At 40.0% G+C, this 22,189-nt stretch overlaps 2 protein-coding genes across 4 annotated transcripts in view; one reads left to right on the forward strand and one right to left on the reverse strand.

Annotated features, from left to right (window-relative positions):
- znf292b (zinc finger protein 292b) overlaps nucleotides 1-16,467 on the forward strand; it is a 32,163-nt gene extending 15,696 nt beyond the window's left edge. The window contains exons 2-8 of one of the 2 annotated variants that reach the window (XM_077220284.1): nucleotides 3,487-3,641; nucleotides 3,724-3,802; nucleotides 6,448-6,583; nucleotides 6,694-6,896; nucleotides 8,390-8,526; nucleotides 8,685-8,826; nucleotides 8,918-16,467. In XM_077220284.1, coding sequence (XP_077076399.1) covers nucleotides 3,487-3,641; nucleotides 3,724-3,802; nucleotides 6,448-6,583; nucleotides 6,694-6,896; nucleotides 8,390-8,526; nucleotides 8,685-8,826; nucleotides 8,918-15,883 — 7,818 coding nt within the window. In that variant the 3' untranslated portion in view covers nucleotides 15,884-16,467. Of the gene's footprint in view, nucleotides 1-3,486; nucleotides 3,642-3,723; nucleotides 3,803-6,447; nucleotides 6,584-6,693; nucleotides 6,897-8,389; nucleotides 8,531-8,684; nucleotides 8,827-8,917 lie in introns of both variants that reach the window. The other variant, XM_077220285.1, reaches the window with a different exon arrangement.
- Nucleotides 16,468-16,660: 193 nt separating this feature from the next.
- Nucleotides 16,661-19,819, reverse strand: gjb7 (gap junction protein beta 7). Of its 2 annotated transcripts, none has more exons than XM_077220286.1 (2): nucleotides 19,720-19,819; nucleotides 16,661-18,771 (listed from the first exon to the last, which is right to left on the reverse strand). In XM_077220286.1, the coding sequence occupies exon 2, from the start codon at nucleotides 18,756-18,758 to the stop codon at nucleotides 17,985-17,987; it is 774 nt and encodes a 257-aa protein (XP_077076401.1). In that variant the 5' UTR covers nucleotides 18,759-18,771; nucleotides 19,720-19,819; the 3' UTR covers nucleotides 16,661-17,984. The 2 variants fall into 2 exon arrangements, with proteins under 2 accessions (XP_077076401.1, XP_077076402.1); XM_077220287.1 differs by having other exon boundaries at nucleotides 16,661-18,765; nucleotides 19,713-19,819.
- Between the last annotated feature and the right edge of the window lie 2,370 nt (nucleotides 19,820-22,189).

Raw genomic sequence — 22,189 nt, forward strand, 5'->3', positions numbered from 1 at the left:
TGTAGAGAACAAGTTCTGACGTTCAAACAAATCATTTTAAAATCAAATGATTTATTGTTCTAACAGCTCAGGTCCCTTTTAACAAAAATATACATCTTTTTGTTCACTATTATAGTTAATTCAATAATTAACTAATCGATTAATCGAAAAAATAACCGACAGATTAATCGATTATTAAAATAATCGTTAGTTTCAGCCCTAGACACTATAATGAAAACAGTATGGGCCGTTCACGTTACGTCTTTTGCGCGCTCATCCTTTACTGAAACGTCTGAAAGAACATGGCAAATGATTGCTTAGCAACAGGGAGCCCTATTTAAAAGAGGAGAAAGTGGCGCGGACTGCGTTTTTCACGCAACATGTGAACGGCCCCTTAATGGATCCGTGCACTAGCTCTTAAAGTGAGAGTAGCCTAAAATGTGTCTGTCATTATTGTATATAAAACAACAAAAGATAGCATTAATTGTAAGGAATCAGGATTTATAGCCTATGTATTCAAATTATACAGGACTAAAAGACTATTCCGTGTTATTTTACATTTGATTACTTTTTTCCGTTTCTGTAGTATTTCTGAATAGTAGTGTTAGACCTAAACTTTTCTCTTTATTTCATGTATTTATTTGTGCTACTTTTTTTTCCAATTTAATTCAAAGATTGAAATCAAGCTTCCTTTTGTTGTGTAAACTAAAAAAATTACCCCATTGTAAAAACACAAATACAATGAGTGAGCAAACATTTAGCTAAATGTATTTTTTTTTTTAATTGTCAAAAATAACTGTCAAAAATAAACGAGTGTTTCAGGAGTGTTTTCAGTCTGGTATTGGCATCAGGGTCAATTATGTGACATTTGTTTTTGATCTTACCATTATTCAAATACACACATGTAATTCACACATTCAGTGACTTGAGCTCAGTGTGTGTTGCTGCCGTGGTTTATTCAGATTCTTTCGCTGTTCTATTGTCTAACTTTATTTATTATGTCTTCTGATTCTGGTGACATTGTCTTTTCACTCTATAAGACCACTAAGTAATGCAATATGTACATAAGTATGTCATATTTTTACAATTTCAGTTTCAGCTTGGTACCTTTGAAAAAGACACGTGTGAATGTAATAACTGCATGAGCTGAAGAGTGAATAAACACCTGCTGAAACTGAAGCCTGTTCGATATGACGCATCCTATGTGAGATTAATCGTATATCCTAGATAAAAAACATTAATGTAATATTGCAACTTGTCTCTGCACAAAAGTGAAAGTGGCACGTTATGGAAAAGGACGCCAAAGGAAAATTCAACGCAAATGCAAGTGAACTTGAACTAGGTTTAGTGCTACCAAGAAAGTGTTACTCCAGTTGTGGATGTGCTTGTCCCTTAACAACGCACTGAAACTAAAGCACAAACAATTCACATTCGAGAGCGTTCTCATTATAATGTTATATGTAAATGGCAGATTGGCGCTGCACAACTTGCACTTAACTATTTTTTTTATCTACTTTATCAAATTATTCCAGACATCCCTGTGCGTTTCGAAGCCATGGCATGAGAAGCGCTTTGCTAGTGTGTTTGGAACTCTACTAAATGCATAATTTATGAGGTTAATCAGATATACAACATAAAAATACTATTACATTTACACTGCCAATCAAAAGTTTGGGATCAGTTAGATTTTTTATGTTTTTAAAAGAAGTCTCTTCTGCTCACCAAGGTTGCATTTATTTGATAAAGAAATTAATAATATAATATTGTGAAATATTATTACAATTTGTGAATATAAAGTAAAATGTAATTTATTCCTGTGATCAAAGCTGAATTTTCAGCATCATAACTCCAGTCTTCAGTGTCACATGATCCTTCAGAAATCTTTCTAATATGATGATTTGCTGGCAAAGAAACTTGAATCAGTGTTGAAAACAGTTGTGTACTTTTTTTTCAGGATCCTTTGATGAATACAACGTCCAAAAGAACAGCATTTATCTGAAATTGAAAGCTTTTGTAACATTAAACACTACCTTCTACTATTTTGAGCATCAAATCATCAAATTAGAAGGATTTCTGAAGGATCATGTGACATTGAAAACTGGAGTAATGATGCTGAAAATTCAGCTTTGATCACAGGAATAAATTATAATTTTAAAATATATTCAAATAGAAAACAAAATTTTATTCAATAAATTCAGCCTTGGTGAGCATAAGAGACTTCTTTTAAAAATAAAAATCTTCCCATCCCAAACTTTTGAACGGTAGTGTATATCTGCAGAAAATGACATGAAGAGGACAAAAGAGTGTATTTCTTTAAAGTCACAGCGATCGGCGCCGTCATGTCTGAGTACTCGTGCAAGTAAAAATGAGCAAAAATGCCTAATTCTGTTGTAATGACTGATGTCTCTGTGCCTGTGACACTGCAAAGTCTGATGGGTAACGGCTGGAAAACGGTTTAAGCTCTTATAATGATGGACGAGGAATAGGGATTGGCATTTTTGCAATATGACCAAAATATGACCAATATTTTACTTGACTATATCATGATATTTATTGTTATCATGATGTTATTTTAATTTTGTATTAAAAATGATAACAAAGAAGCAAACTTCAAACACTAGGATTAATACAATAGAACAAGCATACAAAGTAAATCATTTTTATTTTTATTTTAACTCTTTTATGTCATAGCTGCCCCGAAAGCTAAAAGCAGTTAAAATCAGGTGCGTAAAAACAAAACAAAAAATAACAGTGGTGCACAATCCAACAAACTTAGTAATGGAGCTGCCAATGACTCTGATTGCTTAGACTTCAAAAACGGAAGGGAAGGGAAAAATAATGTATAAAAGGCGAATATGTTTGTTTCAAATAACCCATAGTCTGTAATGTCAGTGTTTGCTGCTAAAGCTGAACAGTGAACGAACACCTGTCAGCTGAAGTGTGTTTCTCAAGCGCTTCATACCAGATCAATCAGATACATGCAACATCACTGTGACATCAGCTGGTGTAATGGCCGTTACATAGTCAACGTGAGCGACACGCTCACTTTCATAGTCTAAACAGTGGACGCAAGCAGACGAAAGCGTCAAGGGCGATGCGTGAAATGCAATACACCGCTCACGCAACAGGGGATAGTAGAGTCGGGTGATATTAGAAATAATATAATATAATATAGTAGAAAATGGCACAGGTAATTACAAAAAGTGGTGTGTATGTCCCTCTTTTCGCTTTCCCTCTCCCTCTCTCTTTTATCCCTCTCTCTCTCCTGACGTATTTCCTGCAGCCTATCGAGGAGCGTAACATAATATACTTGAATTAATGTACAATACTTGCAATGTCGCCCCCACTGACAATGCATAGTATTGCGTGCATCGGTGCATCGCGTATCAAAAACTAGGACGACACATTTGGCTACGCATCGACGCATAATGGTGGCCGTAGCGATGCGTATGCGTACCGATGCGTTGACTATGTAACAGCCCTAAGTGTGGTGTGTGGTGTGTGCAGGCGCTGGTGGAGTACGCCGGGCTGTGGCGGGTGGAGGAGGAGCCGCTGCCCGTGCTGGAGGTGTACATCAGGGCTCTGCTGAGCTTCGCACAGGTGTGCCCGCATCTCTCGGCCCACTGTGAGAAGGTGCCCGTCGTGCTGGAGAGGCTCTCACTGTAAGTCTGCTCTCCGCTCTCTGTATTGATGCTCATGTGTTACTTGAGTTTATTCTGTGAGTTTCTGTTTTTTCTTCTGTAGGAGTTGTGCAGAGTTGCTGATTTCCATGCCCAGGAATATCCCAGATGCACTGTGGGACAGGTTCAGGTCATCTGTCCAGGTATATTCACCAGGCTGAAGTTCTTAGGCTACGTTCAGACTGTCAGTCCAAATCTTATTTTTGTGCATATATGATTGAAATCTGATCAGAGTTAGCGAATGTGAACAAGAAAATGCGATTTTTACAAAGCCGTTCCAAACTACATCCGTATGTGATTTGAAATCCTATTCGAAAAGGATATCCGTTCTGGAAATTCGTTTGTATGACTGCTCTGATCAGATTTCGGGTGGTTTATGTGACTCTCACGCCACGTAAAACATAAATGTCGTTTTGTTATAGACATTATGTAGCCCCGCCCCTTTTTGAGCACTGCACTCTTTGTCTTTTGTCTTTCGGTCTGTATTTTCACAGCAATCCTGCGTATTTATGAATGAACGGTTTGTTTTAAAATCTTCCCGGTCTACTGACATCTGTTAAGACATCTGCTTTAAACATTACAATCCTCATGAAAACTTTCATTAACATTACATTAAGTAAATCCAGTTCTCCAGCTAATTACTCCTGGACAGCGATGCCATGGAAATATACAGAGCGACCGCAAAAACGGAAGTTCAAAGACAATATTCTAAAGATGCTGCGCCCTCATTTCTCTGGCACATAAGGTCTATAGGAAACATGTTGAAAGTCGCTGCAGAAACAATGCTGTGTTGTTGCAAAGTGCCGGACGAGCAGAAAATGACAATACCAGGGTGTCCGCGTGTCCTTAAAAAGTCTTAAAGTCTTAAATTAGATTTTAAAAATGTAAGGCCTTAAAAAGTCTTATTTTTACTTATGAAAGGTCTTAACTTTTCGATGGCTATTTGACTTCTAAATGTTTTCCAAATTAAAACTATCTAATTAGCGTACTTTTTTATTTATTCATTCTTTGTGGATTTGCTTGTTCACGTGACATTTCGCGTCACATTCGCCCCAGCATTACGTCTGTCTCCTGCACGCGAAACAGCAGGAGAGGAGAAGAAAGCTGGTTAATTTCAGTTAAATTGTAAGTTCATTCTTTATGTGTGTAGTGGTGTGCGATGTGTATTGTCTATTATGATATTGTAATCATTGTTTTACTTTAACGTTAACTATGTACGAGGGCGCACTGCGAGCTAGACGTATAAAGTTTTTGTATTTTATCATATGTTGTTATCATACAATATTACATCAGCAAGAGGGCTGTTTTCCCGTGCACAATAGCAAATATTATATATATTTTATATAACAGTTAACTTAAATTAACATTGTGATTTACATTTTATAAACAATATTGTCAATATTATTTGTTTTCCCTTTATTTTGCTGACGAGAATTTCAAAATGAAACCGTAGCAGAGTCTTAATGCAAAAGACAGCGATGATTTCTTGACTGAAATCCGCGTTTTGAATGAATCATTTTAACGATTCAATGAACAATCACTTGCACTTCCTGAATGAATCAGCCGTTTGAACAAATCGGTTGGTAGAATTTATGACTCCCTGAGACTTGCCGCCACCTACTGGCGGGTTTAGTTTCACATTTAAAGTACCCTGTAATTAAAATGTTACAATTAGAAATCAGTTAATATTTAAATATTGAATTAAGAATTGAAAGAATTGAATATCTCATAGCTTTATTTATGCAATTGTAAATGGAGTGTAAATATATTAATGCCAGTTCTGATGCTGCTGCTGTGTCTCCTCTGCACTGCAAAGATGGATTTTGATTCAATGATTTAATTTAACTGGTAACAGTGCCATTGTGTTATTATTCTAATTTAATTTAATTTGAATGTTAGAATTTGACATAAAAGGTGATGCATACCTCTAAGTAAAAAAAGAAAGTCCATATATGGGTGAAAATGCCCCTGGAACTCAATTTAAGGTTGCAAATATTGTCCTTTAATAAAAAATGTTAATTTCTTTCACTGCTGTGAACTGACCAGTGCATAGAATATGAAAAATATATGTATCTTTGTGAGTCAGCGGTCAACAACAGGCCTAAACCAGCCATGGTACCAGTACATAAACACAATATAAATATCATCTAATTATCAACAAAACTTTGAAAATATTGAGACATATTTTTGTCAATATTGCGCACACCTAATGTAAGGTATTAATTTTGATTTCTTCAGGTCTTAAAAAGGTCTTAAAAAGCCTTAAATTTGACTTTAAAAAGTGTGCAGATAGCCTGAATACAACGGAGACATGTTAGACAACAGCAGGAAAAAAGCTCCAAATCCCAGCCTCCGGTTCTGCCGCTGCCTCAGAAGACACAGTCCAGCGCACGGCTACACATTTCTATGTTGTAAAGTTTAAATAAGACAACATCTGTATTGCAAACCCCTCCATGTTGCGGTTGTTGTTGTATTTGGCGTATTCCTACCAACGCAACGTCATTGCCATAGAACCCAATGTAGATATTCCGTAAAACGAAAGAGCTGCATGGACACACAAACCGGATCTGAACAGTTGCGATACACAGTGTGAACATAAATCATTTTAGATCAGATTCCAATCGGATACACAAATAATCGGATTTGGACTGACGGTGTGAACGTAGCCTTAGTTACTAGTATTCGCATTGATCAGCTTTGTCGTCTACTACAGTAAAGAACAAAACTTGATAGACAACAACAAATAAGTTTACTAATGTTTATTTTGTGTGCTGTCATGCCTGTGTAGATCGCCCATCCTCTTGTGCAAGAGAAGGGAATCAGTCATCTCGTCATTCTCTCCACCATCGCACGAGAGCAAGGGGTCTGGACCAATCCTACGCTGCAGGCCATTCTCACTAGTGATGCGCCACCGCCAGAGACAGGTGACAACCCATAAACTGGTGTTTCTCTATTTCGTCAAATAAGACCCGACTACAATCAACCTGTCGATCTGTATTACACAAGCATTGAAAAGTTTTTATTTTCTGTGTAGTGCAAGAGTTCCTCGCCCTGGAAGGACCAACACTTCTGAGGATGCGAGTGAAGCACCTGATCAAAGAGAGCTGTGTCGATCAGGCTGCGTCGCTGGCCAAGGCCTGTGCCGAGCTCTCGGAGTTTGAGGAGAAGGGACACTTTAAGCAGATGTACCTGGTGTGTCTGTGCACTGTTGCTCCGCAGGAACTCATAATGGAAGAGGTAAGATAGTGGACTGTTTACTGAGAATATACTTCTATTTCTGCATCTTACCACTCCTGTTCAGATTTAACAGTTAGGAAAGTATTCAAGTATCAAGCCAAAGCTTAAATAAAGTTGAACTGCATTAAAGTGTCAATTAGGGCTGACAAATAAAATCTTGAATATTCGTTGAATTAAAAAACAACTACTACACATTCGAATGCAAAAACTTTTGGTGTGTCAAGAGGAGCACGGGACATGATAACGTATCTGACGCGTTTTGTTTGTGTTAGCTTATCTAGGGCCCTATGAAATCCGTTTTATTTTTTCTCAAATTCAGTTTTATTTTTTTTCAAATTCCATTTTTTGGGATTTATTTTTTAGCCCTTTATGATTTTTCGGATTTGCTTGTTTTCTTTTCACTTCTAAGCAGTATTGACCGTTAAATTCAGTTACACAAACTCACAATTCAGCTTTTTTATTTAAACTCTTAATATATTCAGCAAAGTACATTCAAAATTCTCCAAAATTAAGCCAAACCTTCAACAAATCTCTGGCCAAAAATAACAGTAACATGAAGGTAACAGTTACAAGGTAGGATTGATGAATATTAAATCAAAGATTAAATGCAGACATGCTGCAGGGAGACAGAAACATTGAAACAACAATATGTGCCTGACAGAAAGCCAACACAATGACATTAAAACCACTTTTCCTAAAGTAAAAAATTCTTTATAACTACTTGCATACATCATTTATTCTTTCAAGCAGACATATTAACAAACATATTACGGAAATCATAGGGCCCTACTTATCCAGTACAGCGCGGTGCGGCTGTGTTGTTAATCTGAAAAATGGCGGGAAAAGGCTTCCTCCTGGCGAAAACCCTCTCAGTTGGTGACAAAAATCGTGCAATGACATACTTGACCATACCTGCACATCGGTCAGAACTGAGCGCGTGTTTTCATCAGCTAGAGCAAAAAGCGCTCAGCACTCGCTACAGATCAAGTTGACTGTGTTGACCATTTGCTGTTTTTGACAAACAATATTTAGATGTGTAGTGAGTAGAAGTGGATTGATTCTGATTGGCAGTTTGCCATTTTGTATTCATGTAGTTCATTACGCTGTATGTTGAAGTGTTCCTTAATGTTCACATTAAGGAAATTGTTTTATTTCAGAACAATTGTTTTAAAAGTAAGTGATTTAATTTAAAGAAAGATGTGATGCCTTGATTTGGTTTATATATTGCGCTTGCTTGCGCCCTCTTGTGGGCATAGGAAACTACAGTACTGTTTTCCTCTAAATTTAAGTATTGCCTTTAGAATTCGAATATAATTTGAGTTTTGCTAATATTTAAGAGAAATTCGAATTTAGCTTTACAGCCATTTTGCAGGCCTAGTGTGAATTCAAATTTGAACTTGATTGTTGCCATAAGGCCTTTGGAAGTCGAATTTCATAATACAGAGGACAAATTATAGGGTTTACATCTGCAATTTCTTTCCCTTACTTTTCAGCTCTCAAAAGTGGACTGTCGTGATGCTCTAGAGATGATTTGTAACCTTGAGGCAGATGGTGACGAGAAAGCTGCATTTACATTGTGCTCTGGTTTTTTGACCCGTCAGATTCTACAGGAAGATACCTACTGTGCTTGGCAAGTCACATGTTTCCAATGCTTGTAAAATCTGTGTAAAGTTGGGAAATGAAAAATAAGAATTTGCTGCAACTACAATAAATATTTTTAAAAAGGCCTTTTAATTTAAAGTGTGCTATTTCTAAATAATTTGAGGGATGTTGTGTAATCTTTGGCAGGGAGTTGACTCTGTTCTGGGGAAAACTGCTCAAACGATTAGAGCCTTCAGATCAAGGCTTTTTGGACCGATGTCGTCAGATGTCATTTCTGTCTAAAACTGTATTCCACCTACTCTTCTTCATCAAAGTCATCCAGTCAGAGGTGAGCCTGTTCTTTTTCTTGCCTTCATGCTGTTAATTTTATATGAGATCAAATGTCTTGAGTACTAAATACTCCTTTTCCAAATGAATAGATGGACAAAGTTGGACTTTCAACTTGTGTTGAGATCTGCATACGAGCTCTGCGATTGGAATCGTGCGAAGGGAACACCAAGGCCACTGTCTGCAAAACCATTTCTTGCCTCTTACCCTCTGACCTGGAGGTCAAAAGGGCCTGCCAACTGACAGAGTTTCTCCTGGAGCCAACCGTGGACTCTTACTATGCAGTGGAAACTCTTTACAATGAGCCAGACCAGAAGCTAGATGAGGAAGACCTACCGGTATCGAACTCGCTGCGCTGTGAGCTCCTTTTAGTCCTCAAAACCCTGTGGCCTTTTGATCCCGAGTACTGGAACTGGAAGGCATTAAAACGCCACTGTTTGGGTCTAATGGGGGAGGAGGCCTCAATTGTGTCCTCCATTGATGAACTGAATGACGGTGACCCTGAGGACTTAGGGGAAGAGACCAGCATCTTTAGTGAGGAGTTCAAGGATGTCTCACAGCGCTTTCTGGATACAACTATTGAACTAAGTGAAATGGAAGATCAAAAGCAGAAGAACAGAGAGTTGAAAAAGTTGAGAGAAAAAGGGTTCGTCTCAGCTAGGTTTAGAAACTGGCAGGCTTACATGCAGTACTGTGTTTTATGCGATAAGGAGTTTCTTGGTCATCGAATAGTGCGTCATGCGCAGACTCACTTCAAAGATGGATCCTACAGCTGCCCAATATGTTTAGAGACCTTTGAAACAAAAGAGACTCTTGAACCACATGTTGCATCGCATGTTAAACTTTCTTGCAAAGAGCGCCTCGCTGCAATGAAGACTAGCAAGCAATTATCTAACCCCAAAACGGCTGCTCCTGTCATAGCTGCCCTGAAAGCTAAAAGCAGTGAAAATCAGGTGCGTAAAAACAAAACAAAAAACAACAGTGGTGCGCAATCCAACAAACTTAGTAATGGAGCTGCCAATGACTCTGATTGCTTAGACTTCAAAAACAGTTGTGAAGGGACTATTTGTCCAGTCCAAAGCTGCAGGAGGGGATTTAAATATTTCCGAAATCTTGTTGCCCATGTGAAAGATCATGGCGACAACGAGGAAGCGAAGTGCTTCCTTGAAATGCAGAACACAAAAGTGGTGTGCCAGTATTGCCGTCGTCAGTTTGTCAGTGTTGATCACTTAAATGATCACCTACAGGTGCACTGTGGCACCAAACCATACATTTGCATACAGCTTAATTGCAAAGCCAACTTTGACTCCAATGCAGAACTTATCGTACATAAGAAAGACCACCCAGTCTTCAAAGCTAAGTGTATGTTTCCAGGTTGCGGCAAGATTTTTCATGAAGCCTACAAACTGTATGACCATGAGGCACAGCATTACAGAACATTTACCTGCAAATCACCAGACTGTGGTAAAGTGTTTCATTCACAGACAGAGTTAGATCTCCATGCTGAGGGCCATGTCGTAAAAGTGGAAGTCCAAGGCACTGACAGTCAGAGTATTCAACCAGAAGAACTTCATCCAGACCACTCCATTCAAATAGATCAGAACTCTGCTCAGCCTGGCTCTCTCTCAGTCTCCCATTTCAATGACAACAGTACAGGGTCTCAAGAGGATCGTCCATCTGGCATGGGGATAAAGCACTCTGTTGAAAATATGTTAAGTAGCGATTTTACAGTTTCCACTCAAGAGGGTGTCCATTCTGGGACAAGTAAACCTGAACAACATCCCATCCAACAGCAAATCCCTCAGATCAATGACCACCTGGGCCAGTCAGCTGTGGGCACTCAAGTGTCTTGCTTAATTCAGCATAGACCGGAGGAATCTCTTTTGGAGGCCTTGATGAGTGATTCAGATCCAATGCCGTCTACATCTTCATACCAGAGTGTATTAGAGGACTTTCTGCCTGTCCCACCAACTGATGGTCAGCTGCAGACACCTGATTCAGGTACTACTCCATTATACAACAATAACAATGGAGTATTTCGTCAGTACAGTCCTAATCCTTTAGCTCCAGTTCAAACATCATATCAGAGCCTGTGTAGTAGCAACATGGCCTCTCCAGCACAGACTTCCCACAATACAGCACCACTTGTTTCTTTGGGTCAGATGCTTCCTCCTGTTTCTCAGACACTTCCTCTACAAATGGCTTCCGGGCCAAATAATGGACAAGTATTGGAGAACAAATCGGTAAAACCAGTAGATATGAATGTTGTCCAAGTAGTGAAAAACAAAGAGAGACACAAATGTCCCTATGAAACATGTACTCGAGACTATAGCTCTTACAGAAGTGTTACTAAGCACATGAGGGCTGTTCATTCTGAATTTTACACGCAGTGGAAACTAGCAAAGAAGAACAATGTTGCAGTCCAATCTACGCATAGATCTGTTCCTGTTAACGAAAGCCTCAATTCAGTTGTGAATCCACAAGACCAGCTGGGCCAAAGAGTTGCCTGCCCTGGTGTTCAGACACAGAATCCCCTCAGCCAGCATCCTCCCTACCCAACCAACTGCTCAGTTGCCCCACAGAACCCCAACTATCCTTCGGTTTCCTCTCAAGTCACTGCTTCCCCAGGGCATATCCGTACCAATGAAATGGACAATATATTAGATCCCATTGTTCTCTCTCAGCTTGGAAATGGTACAAATCAGTCTCAAATGGCAGCAGACAACTTGTGGGACCCCAGGAACAATTCAATACTCCAACAGCAGATATGTAATTCTCAATCAATGACCCAAAACATGAACGCACTTTCTAGCAGTCAATTTACTCGCATGAATGCAGCTTCTAGTGAGGACGCACAGAAGAGAAGTATGAGCTATACTACACTTCAACCGCAGAATAATACTAATGTTTACCCACCACCAGCTCAAGCAGACAGCGTTCAAAAACTCAATGGCACTTCAGGTGAAAGTATACATTCAGTCAGCAATCTCAGTCCACCGCAGCAAATGATGGGCCTTAATGTAGTGGTAGCCCTTAATTCTGTAGTAGAGAAAAATCTGGAGTCTGCTCAAATGTCTGTCTTGCCTTCTTTCAGTGACCGTTTGAACAATTCAGTTTCTAAAGATTCTTCAGCAGATTACACACGGCAAACAAATGATAATTTCTCTGCAGTAACTAATAGTCAGTGTGTGGTGAAGTTGGAGAGAGATACAGCTTTAGGTTTACCACTTCAGATCAATGAAACTCCCCCATCAAATAGCAGTTCTCCAAGTTGTCAGAATAACAGTGGAAATGTGTCCAGTGATAAAGGCAGCAAAAAAGTTAAACGAAGCAAAAGAACAAAATGGCCTGCAATTATTAAAGATGGCAAGTTCATTTGCTGCAGGTGTTATAGAGAATTCCCGAGTCCTAAATCTCTGGGAGGGCATTTGTCAAAACGGGCTCATTGCAAACCATTTGATGAAGCTGACTTGACAGCAGACCTCCCCAGCTCATTTCTTGATCTTCTTAACTCGCCTCATCCAACACCATCTTCATATGTGAACCTGCCACAGAATAAGGGCCCTCTTGATCCAAAACTATACCCAAATGTCACTTTTCCCCAAGCCAATGGGACCTATAACAGCAATGACAAACAGATGGGGGGAGTGTTCAAGCAAAGCCCGTCAAATTTTTGTGCGAGTTCTGGACAAGAACAGCAGATGGTTCCAAACCCCTGTGGTCCATATGCTCAAAGCAGTCGTATGTCTGAAACTAGTGTCATACAGCATACTGGTAGTGTCAAACATCAGCTTCGAGCGAGTTATTCTGAGATATCTAACCCACTGTTTAGTGGTGATGTCAGTGATCCTCTTCTTTCTCAATTGTTGGCTGATGACCAGTCTACATCCAGCCTGAATAGCGGTTCATCAGATCATGTCAGTCAAATTCTACAAGTTGAAACTTTAAACAAAATGAAAGACATCAAGGAAAGAACAACCGACAGTGCAAGTGACTTGTCAAATGATGGACTTCTGGTAGCCATGGCAAGTCTTGCTCAAAACTTGGTGTCTGAAAAGAGTGTCAAAGAAAGACTACGTGAACAGATATTGGCTGGAGACCTTTACAAAAAAAGCAGCTTGCCTCGTGGATCAAGTGTTGACAGTTCCTACTCACAAATGTCTGTAGCAAGTCCTGACATTGGGGATCCACCACATGCCTCAAACTTGATTGAGAATGCACCTCAAAGTGAGCTGCAACCTGTGGGAGAAACAATCAAAGTCCCTATCGAGGCAGTTTCACAATTGGGTGACATGAGGCCAAATGATGGTTTAATTCACACAGTTTCGTCTGTGCCTTCAGGAAGTGGGGTCAATGATCAGTCCAACAACATGCCCATAACCGAAGTGGATGAAGTGTTGGAACTCCAAAAAGCTCTTGAGAATCTTGACCTAGACAGAGAAATCAGTGAGGTTACCAAAACTGTACCTGTTCCTGCAGTGAGTGAAGCACAGCCTAATAAGCCACAACCAGAGCCTAATGATTTACCCAAGGAGATACCAATTTATGTGAAACCATTTGTATGTGACACAAATGGTTGTAATTACAGTTGCATGACGAAAGATGCTCTTTTTAAACACCTTGTGAAGATCCACAATTACACTGATAAAATGTTAACTCAAATGAAAGACCAGTTTAATGTTGCCCCTTTCGGGTGTCAAAAATGTTCCAAGGCCTTCACACGGAACTCCAATCTCAAAGCCCATTATGTGTCAGTTCATAACTTTTCACAGGAAGAAATAAAGAGGATGAAAATTAGGCCTAAGCCCAATCACAGACTCCTGGATAGTGATGCAGGAAGCCCTTGTCCAGTGCCAGAAATCCCCAATCCAGTTAAAAACACTCCACGTGTGGATGCACGCAAACAGCAGAAAGATGCTAAATGTACATCAGGCTCCAAGAGAGAAGATAATGTAAAAAAATCACGTTGCATCACTCCATCGCTAGTTCAGAAATCTTCTTTTGTGCCTCAAGGCAAAAGTCCTGCATTGGGAGTGGGAAAACATACAGTAACTCCGCAAACTCAGATTGCTGTTCAGCCTTCGGTGATTGTGTCTGGCTGTTCTTCAGGGACTCCAAGAATGGATCAGAACGCAAATGGATGGTTTTCCACAAAGTTTTCTGTTTTTGGTCAAACCAATGTGTCACCACTAAAAGAGATACTGCCCATAGCTCCTTTTACCCAGAATCCTTGTGCACCAGTACAGACATTAAATCAGTCATTGGACAAAAGGCCCAAACCTAGCAAGCCTCGAGTGGCAAAGCCAAAAGAATCACCCAAAAAAACGAAAGAGAAAAAAGCAGAAATCGATGACGTTTTTAGTCCTTATAGACCTTATCGTTGTGTTCACCAGGGCTGTGTGGCAGCTTTTACAATCCAACAGAATTTGATCCTGCATTATAAAGCTGTGCATCAGTCTGCTTTGCCTAAATTTGAGGTCAACAGTCAAGATGAACAGAATGAAGAGGAGGTCGAGGACAGGGATGTAAATGAGGAGAGTGAAGACAAGTTGGACGCGGACATAAAGGAAGTGGATGAGTTCAGGTGTCAAGTCAAAGACTGTTCTCGCATTTTTCAGTCAGTCACAGACTTGCTCCAGCACTACCTTCAGCTCCACAAATTAACCCTTGAGAAAGCAGGTGCCAGGATGTGCAGTATTAACCTGGGCAGGTTTCAATGTGATCAGCCAAACTGCTCAGAGACCTTCACTGCTTTCTGGAAATATATCGGCCATGTCGACAAAGAGCATAAAGAAACCAATCCCTCAAAAGTTGAGCCCGTAGAAGGGATGTTCAGATGTCAGGTGGAAGGATGTGAATGCGCTTATAGCACACGGTCAAATCTACTGCGGCACACTATGAAGAAACACCAAGACGTGTACAAACGGCTGCTCATGAACCCACGAGAAGGCGGGAGTGGGGTTAAACTTGGTCGTCCCAGGAAGTATGAAAAGATTGAAGTTGTCGAGAAGGAAAACAGAGAGACTAACAAGAAACCCATTAAGAAGGTAGCTATTAAGAAGGTAGCTCTTAAAAAGAGAAAAGCTAATAAAAACAATTGGACCAAGTATGGGAAACCCATTTTAAAAACACAGGAAGAAGCCTCTGGCATGTGCACCAAACGCCTACAACTGCAGTACGCTTGTATGATAAAGGGTTGCGAAACGGTGACCAGTTCTGAGCGAAATATAATGAAACATTATCTTCAGCATGGGCTCCCAAAACAGTACCTGGAAGAGCAGAGGAGCAACTTTATTTACTGTAAAAAGATACCCCGGTCCAGGTACAAGCGCATCGCTTCCCGAAGTGATGACACGGATAAATCGGAGGAAAGCTCCATTGAGACGACTGAGAACGACGTCGCTGAGCCCGGCCAGAGTGAGTCCGAGTTCTCGAAGCCCACGTCTGAGAAAGAAAGCACAGAGGACGTTGATCTGTCTGACAGCAAGCCTTCTACTGACACATGCTCAGAGATATCGGTGGTGGTCAAACGACGGAGGGGGCGTCCGCGCAAGATCGACTGTGTAAAGAAAAAGTCATTCGGACCTAAAAGGGTGACGAGACTGAGGACTGCAAGGAGTTGTGCTGTCAACTATGTGGACTTGAACACCGATTCCATGTCCTCCAGCGCTACCATGACACAGGAAGACGTCTCTGGTCAAAATACACTGCTGAGTTCATTCAAACCCATTGGATTTGAGGTGTCCTTTCTTCAGTTTCTCCAGGAAACAAAGACATCCCATAAGAGAAAGGCAACGGTACCGCTGAATGGAAGTGCACACAAAAGACTGCAGACTGCTTTCCACCTAAAGACTGCGACAGTCGTGTGCAAACGATCTGAGGCACAATTGCACTCGAGAGATGTCCTTAAACTTGTTGAATTTAAAAATCCCCAAAAGTTGACCTCACTCAGCAATGTCACATTTGAGGTGCAAAAAGTTTTTTCTGATGTCCTTGAAATTCTTCTTAAGCAGCTTCATGAAATGCGACCCACAGTGATCCTTGAAAAAGACAACTAGTGTACAGACCCTCATGTCATGTTGTCTGAACTCAGGATAAAAGTGATTGTGAACTTGCTGCAAGCCAGTTCGTTCGTTTTAACTGGACATTTATCTCTATTCAGACGTGAATGCTGAATGATTGTTGCTTGTCAAGGAGCTGTGGGGATGTTCTATGATCTGAAAAACACTACACCCACTATCTTATAGGTCCCTAGTGCGATGTTTATTACTTAACAAAACTGTGTAAGTTTAAGCTCACTTTATAGTTGCAGTAGATGATGAAATACCTCTAAAGCATGTTTGTCCTTATGAAGCTGTTCAGCACATTTCTGTTGCCTTTGGAGTCTTTTTTTATTTTCTTTTTGAGTATTGTATAGACTCGTACTTTTTAATATTCCATTGGACTCTTTTCTATCCAGCTGAAAGTGAATCATTATCAATTCTGATGTTATGTAGTGCTGTGTATAATTCGTAACTGTTTTGGTCCTTGTAAATCGGAAATTTGTCAATAATGTTGTGTGTGGCGCTTTGATCAACTACTGCCACCAGCAGTCTGTATGTTAATCAATAGCAACCAATTTAATACAGCTTGCATTTTGTTACTCCGTGTTGGTCTCATCCTTAAAGGCAAAGTCATATGATTTTGAACTGTGATATTCTTATAAGAGATTAGGTGGTTTATGTCCAATATAATGCTGCGTTTTCTTGAATACATGGTTATGCAGAGTTACAGGGACATTGTGACGTAAACATGGTTTTTAGAGGTTATTCCCCTCAAGTTAAACAGCTTAAACATGTTAAACAGTGTTTTATTGAAATTCTAGGCAAATATGATTAGCTCCATACAAAAGCCATTCATTATGTCATATAAACAGACATTGTTTATAATACATTGATAGATGAATAGATTTTAGAGTCTGACACAAGGGTGAATGAGACTAGGGATGTCCCGATATGAAAATTTTGTCCGATAACTGATACTTATTTATATTTGAAAGCCGATAACCGATATATGGCTGATAAATCTAAATCCAAATTTTTATATATTTTGAGTGCCTGATTATTAAAAAAAACTCATGTCCCAATCACACAAATATAAAGATAATTTTAAAGATAAATAAGCTCATAATTTTATGTAGCCTATATGACAGACTTGCGCTGCACGCTGTACTTAACTGTATTTTCCTTTTCAAAGTGATTCCAATCATATTTCAAGCAATTCAAAAACATGATGGCTAAGAAAATAATCCATTATTTATAGGCTTTAATACATCGGCCAAATTTTCTTATCAGTCCAATAACGATAACATTACAAATGATCATATATCGTCCTATACCAATATAGTGGGTGTCTGGCGGATAAATCGTGCATACCTAAATAAGACCCTTTTGTATACATCAGTTCATATCTAGTGGTTATTGCTTTTAGAGTTGTGGAGTCATTTACTTTTTTTCCTCCTTCGTTTTCAAGCCACTCATTTTCCCACTGACACACTAATCCACCATGGTTATCTGACAAGGATGTTTATTTTACACATGAAAAAGAAACAGTACTCAGATAAGTGCAGTCTAATCCAGTGGTTCTGGGTTTGCATTAGACATTACCACAATTGTTTATCATACAAAAATAAATATGTTAAAATAGTAGTCAACATTTGAAGTGGATCAAAAAAGTTAATCAAAGTTGTCCTAAGACAAGAACGGGTATTGTTTAAAATTCATATATAACTTTGATGAAAGGTTTTTATCCACTTGAAATGTTGACTGTATTACCATGAGCTTTACAGCTGCAACAATATATTAAATTATTTGATTCTCAACACAAAACACTGTTGTTGAGAAACTTCAAATGAGCCTGTATTTAATGGCATCTAGGTTGTATGTTCTTTGACCTTGGTTTGTGAGAATGAGGGCATGTTGACTTTTGTCTAATTTGCCTAGATTCTACTCAAATGACACAATGTATACAGTACAACAAAAGATAGGGAAGTGCTCACTCTTCCCCTTTAATAGTGCATTCTGTCATAGCTACTCATGACTGGTAAGTTATTTGCATTTGAGCCCACAGTGGAAAAGCACAGGTTTGTTCTGCATGAGCAAGTCCAACAGCCCCAAGAGTTCAGGCAGCAGCGAGCGTGAGGCTTTCCTGCCCAGCCGGTGCAAAAGGAAGGCCGTCCTCCTTGGACACAGACAGAAGCTGTGGCGAGCCGAGCGTGAGTGTGGAGGGAGGCCGGACCCCCCGCACCGGAGCGTATCTCTTGCTGAAGCACTTCCAGCACTGTTTGGACACGATATACACCATCTCCACCACATTCAGCACAATGCACAGTATGGATGTGCAGCCCATGATGTAGAGGAAGATCATCTTCTCCGTGGCCTTGGCGATGTAGCAGTCAACGGTGTTGGGGCAGGGGCTCTCCTCACACTGGAGCAGCCGGGGTACGTGGAAGCCGCTGTACAGCAAGTAGAAGGCCAGCAGAGTGGCCACCTCGAAGGTTGTTTTGAGGACCAGACTCATGATGTAGGTGAAGAGCAGTCCTCCGTCGATGCTGCCTTTGTCCCGGTACAGCCTCCTCTTGTGCTTGCTCTCTCGGTGCTCCCTGTACGCCACGTGCAGAGCCACGAGCAGTGACGGCGTGGACACCATGATCAGCTGGATGGCCCACAGGCGCACCTGAGAGATGGGGAAGAAGTGGTCGAAGCAGACCTGCTCACAGCCCGGCTGCTGCGTGTTGCACACAAAGTCCTTGAACTCGTCCTTCCACACCTGCTCGGCGGCGGCCACGAACACCAGGATGCGAAACACGAAGAGGATAGAGAGCCACACCCGTCCCACCACCGTCGAGTACTTGTTCACTCCGCTCAGCACATTCTCTAGGAATCCCCAGTTCATGTTTCATGTGCCTCTGTGGAGTCAGAAGGGAACTCAGTTAAACGCCTTCCGGTCGTCATATACACTCTATGAGTAACGGTTCTTTAGTGGCATAGTGGTTCCATGAAGAACTTCCATGGAACTATTCTGCTGCAAAAGATGATTAATCGATGGCTCCATGAAGAACCTTTAACTTCCTTGGAACATTTTGGTTTCTCAGAAGGTTCTTTATAGTGAAAAAATATGATTAAAATAGTTATTTTAAGAACTTAAAACTGAAAAGTTCTTTGGGAAACCAAAAAAAAATGGTTCTTTAATGGCTAATCAGGAAAAAACTATGTGTATTGGTATCAATGGTTCCATGAAGAACCTTTAGCTTCCATGGAACATTTCCATTGCTCCTTTAGATTATTAAATCAGGTTTTTATTTTACTGAACTGTTCAGCCAGAAATTTTTCTTCTATGTCATTGCTGTGAAACCCTCCTCTTTGAACCTTTATTTTTAAGAGTGAAAAATTAACACGCGGAGCGTTTAATGCCACATTTGCTTTCGAGAGCAAGAGCAGTGGCTCTCGTCGACAGATATCAAGTTATACTTGTTGTCCAAATTTGTTCAGAGCAGAACATTCTAGAACAAATGATGCCAGTAACATTAAAGAGTGTTTTTTTTAAAGTGACCTGGTCTTTAGCAATGTTCTCAAAATGTTTGCACAAAAAACATTATATACCTACTTATTTATATATATCTTAAATGTTACTTGTTTCAGAGAACATTCAAAAGTAGCGTTCCTGTTTACAGAATGATAAAAGCAATGTTCCTGTAGCGTTCTCATAACCAAGAGAGAAAAATGGACATTTAGAGAACATGCAGAAATAACATGTTTCAGAATCAGAATTATTTCACCAAGTGTTCTCAAACGTGTAAAATACTTCTCTTAACAAAGGGCAAATTACATTTTTAAACTGATAAGGAAGTTCTTACCTTTGATGTAGTGTGATCCCCTTGTGCCGCCCGTTGTCTGTGAATGTGCGAGTGCTATTTGATAGTCAAACACACCTGCCGTCGGAGCCCCACCTGTTTGGTAACTATAGGCTTGTTCGACTTGAACCGGCGCTGCGCAGACCGATCGGTTGATGACATCAAAGTACCGCGAGAGCGATTCAAAAGCATAAGGAGCCGTCTGCTCTCTAATCGCTCTCGCGGCACTCTGATGTCATCAACCGATCGGTCTGTGCAGCGCCGGTTCAAGTCGAACAAGCCTGCCGACTCTGAAGTCATGAAACGCTCTACCAGCTGTTGAGCGTCCAATCAGAGGGCTGAGCTGCGGTGAGATGCTGAGCCTCATGACCTGCAATGTGTTTGCAGTGTAAACAGCTTTGAGTGCAGTGAAAACTGCTCAGACGTGTTCCTGACCATCTCCGGGGCCTCTTCAGTCCACAGCAGAGACTCTACACACCTGAGCTCATAAACAATCAAGAGGGAACACACGTACTGACGTTCCTGTAACAGCATCTTCCTGCATCTGCAGACACTCAAAGGCTGCGGTGGATATTGCATCAAAAATGCTTCAAAATAAATCATTGATGTTTTAGTGTCATATTGTTTTCTGAGGCAGGGGTGTAAAATGAACAGAGAAAAGTTAGGTTAGAGTTAAAGTACAGATACTATGTCAAATTTTTACTAATATTTTAAGTACACCTGAAAAATACACATTTAATTGTTCTGAAGTATCTAAAAAATTTAGTTGTAACATGTAGTTGTAAAGTTATTGATAGTCAGTGGAATGTCTAAAGTGGACCAACACAATAAAGAGTTAGCAAATTTTGGAAAGAATTCCTTTTCAAAATAATCAAGGACAGCAGATTTTAAACTGAAATATTATAGTGATTTGACATTTGAATATAGTGGTTTTTAGACTAATAATTTCTACTTAGAACTTTTAGGTCTACATTGACTGACCATACATAGATTGTAATGTAACTGAGGAACTGTAGAAGTATTAATTTTTAACAGAACTCAAGTACAGATTCCCTTTAGTAGTGAAGTAGCATTACAGGTCTGTGTCTGATGTGTGTGTGGTCAGTGTGTGTAATGATCTGATGAGTGTCCATCTGAGTGTGTCTGTCAGTGTGTAATGATCTGATGAGTGTCCATCTGAGTGTGTGTGTCAGTGTGTAATGATCTGATGAGTGTCCATCTGAGTGTGTGTGTCAGTGTGTAATGATCTGATGAGTGTCCATCTGAGTGTGTGTGTGTGAGAGAAGGCCTTGTTCCATAGATGTTGTTCCTGAACATACAGTGAATAAAGTGAAGTGTATTCCAGCGTGTGTGTGTGTGTGTGTGTGTGTGTGTGTGTGTGTGTGTGTGTGTGTGTGTGTGTGTGTGTGTGTGTGTGTGTGTGTGTGTGTGTGTGTGTGTGTGTGTGTGTGTGTGTGTGTGTGTGTGTGTGTGTGAGTGTGTGTGAGAAGTGTGAAGTGAGCTGTATGTTCATCTTTAACAGCCAGCCCTGATGCAGAGTAACGCGACCAGGAACACATGCAGTTTTAATGACACACCCTGGGCTGTGTGAGCATAAATAACTGATGACCCCAGATTTCCAGGGCCCTGTGGGGTGTGACCGTCACTGGAGCCATGTGTACATTGGCTCCACAGGGGCCCATAGGCCCAGTTAGAGGCTCATATTATGGGCTCACTTGGGTCCCAAATGCGTGCTAATGATGGGGCCGAGGTGGGCTACACAGTAAACCCTAATCAACCCTCATCAAATGTCAGAGTACATTTCTATAGAAGGATGGATGGATGGATGGATAAGTTTGATCAACTTTTTGTACATATTTTTAGGTTTTTGTTTGAAATAGTGCATGTATGTTTTGAGCCATATGGGTTACTTTACCCCCACACACACTCAGATGCGTAATGGTAATTCAAATAAAATAGATTAAGGTCATAGTCAGAAAGCCCCAAGTTTTAATACAATCTGTATATATTTTAAGGTTCTGAAATCACTCGTAGACACTGAAAGGTCAAAAAGGTCAAGCTGTCTGCCATAGACAGAAGAACGAACCAGACGGTGAAACTATAATTGTGAGTATGTATAATATACTCTGCAAAAAATGCTTTTCTAACTTAGTATTTTTGTCTTGTTTCCAGTCCAAATATCAAACATTTCTTAAATCAAGACCCATTTACTAAAGTAGAAAAATGACATAAGGATCTGGGGAAGGATCATATTTTCTGGGGAAATAAATAAAAATTAAGTGAGTTTTTGCTTAAAATAAGAAAAACTATCTGCCAATAGGGTAAGAAAAATAATCTTGTTTCTGTTTGAATTAAGATTATTTTTCTTACCCCATTGCCAGATAATTTAGCTTTTTTTAAGCATCAAATCACTTAATTTTGATTAATTCCTCCGGAAAACAGGACATAATATCTGATGTCATTTTACTCTTCT

This window comes from Siphateles boraxobius, unplaced genomic scaffold (assembly GCF_051911475.1).
Source record: "Siphateles boraxobius isolate OS27281-9 unplaced genomic scaffold, OSU_SipBor_1 8, whole genome shotgun sequence".
Lineage (NCBI taxonomy): Eukaryota > Metazoa > Chordata > Actinopteri > Cypriniformes > Leuciscidae > Siphateles > Siphateles boraxobius.

Bases quoted from the DNA above. Each gene is read 5' to 3' on its own strand.
- gjb7 (XM_077220286.1), bottom strand. From the start codon at position 18,758: ATGAACTGGGGATTCCTAGAGAATGTGCTGAGCGGAGTGAACAAGTAC.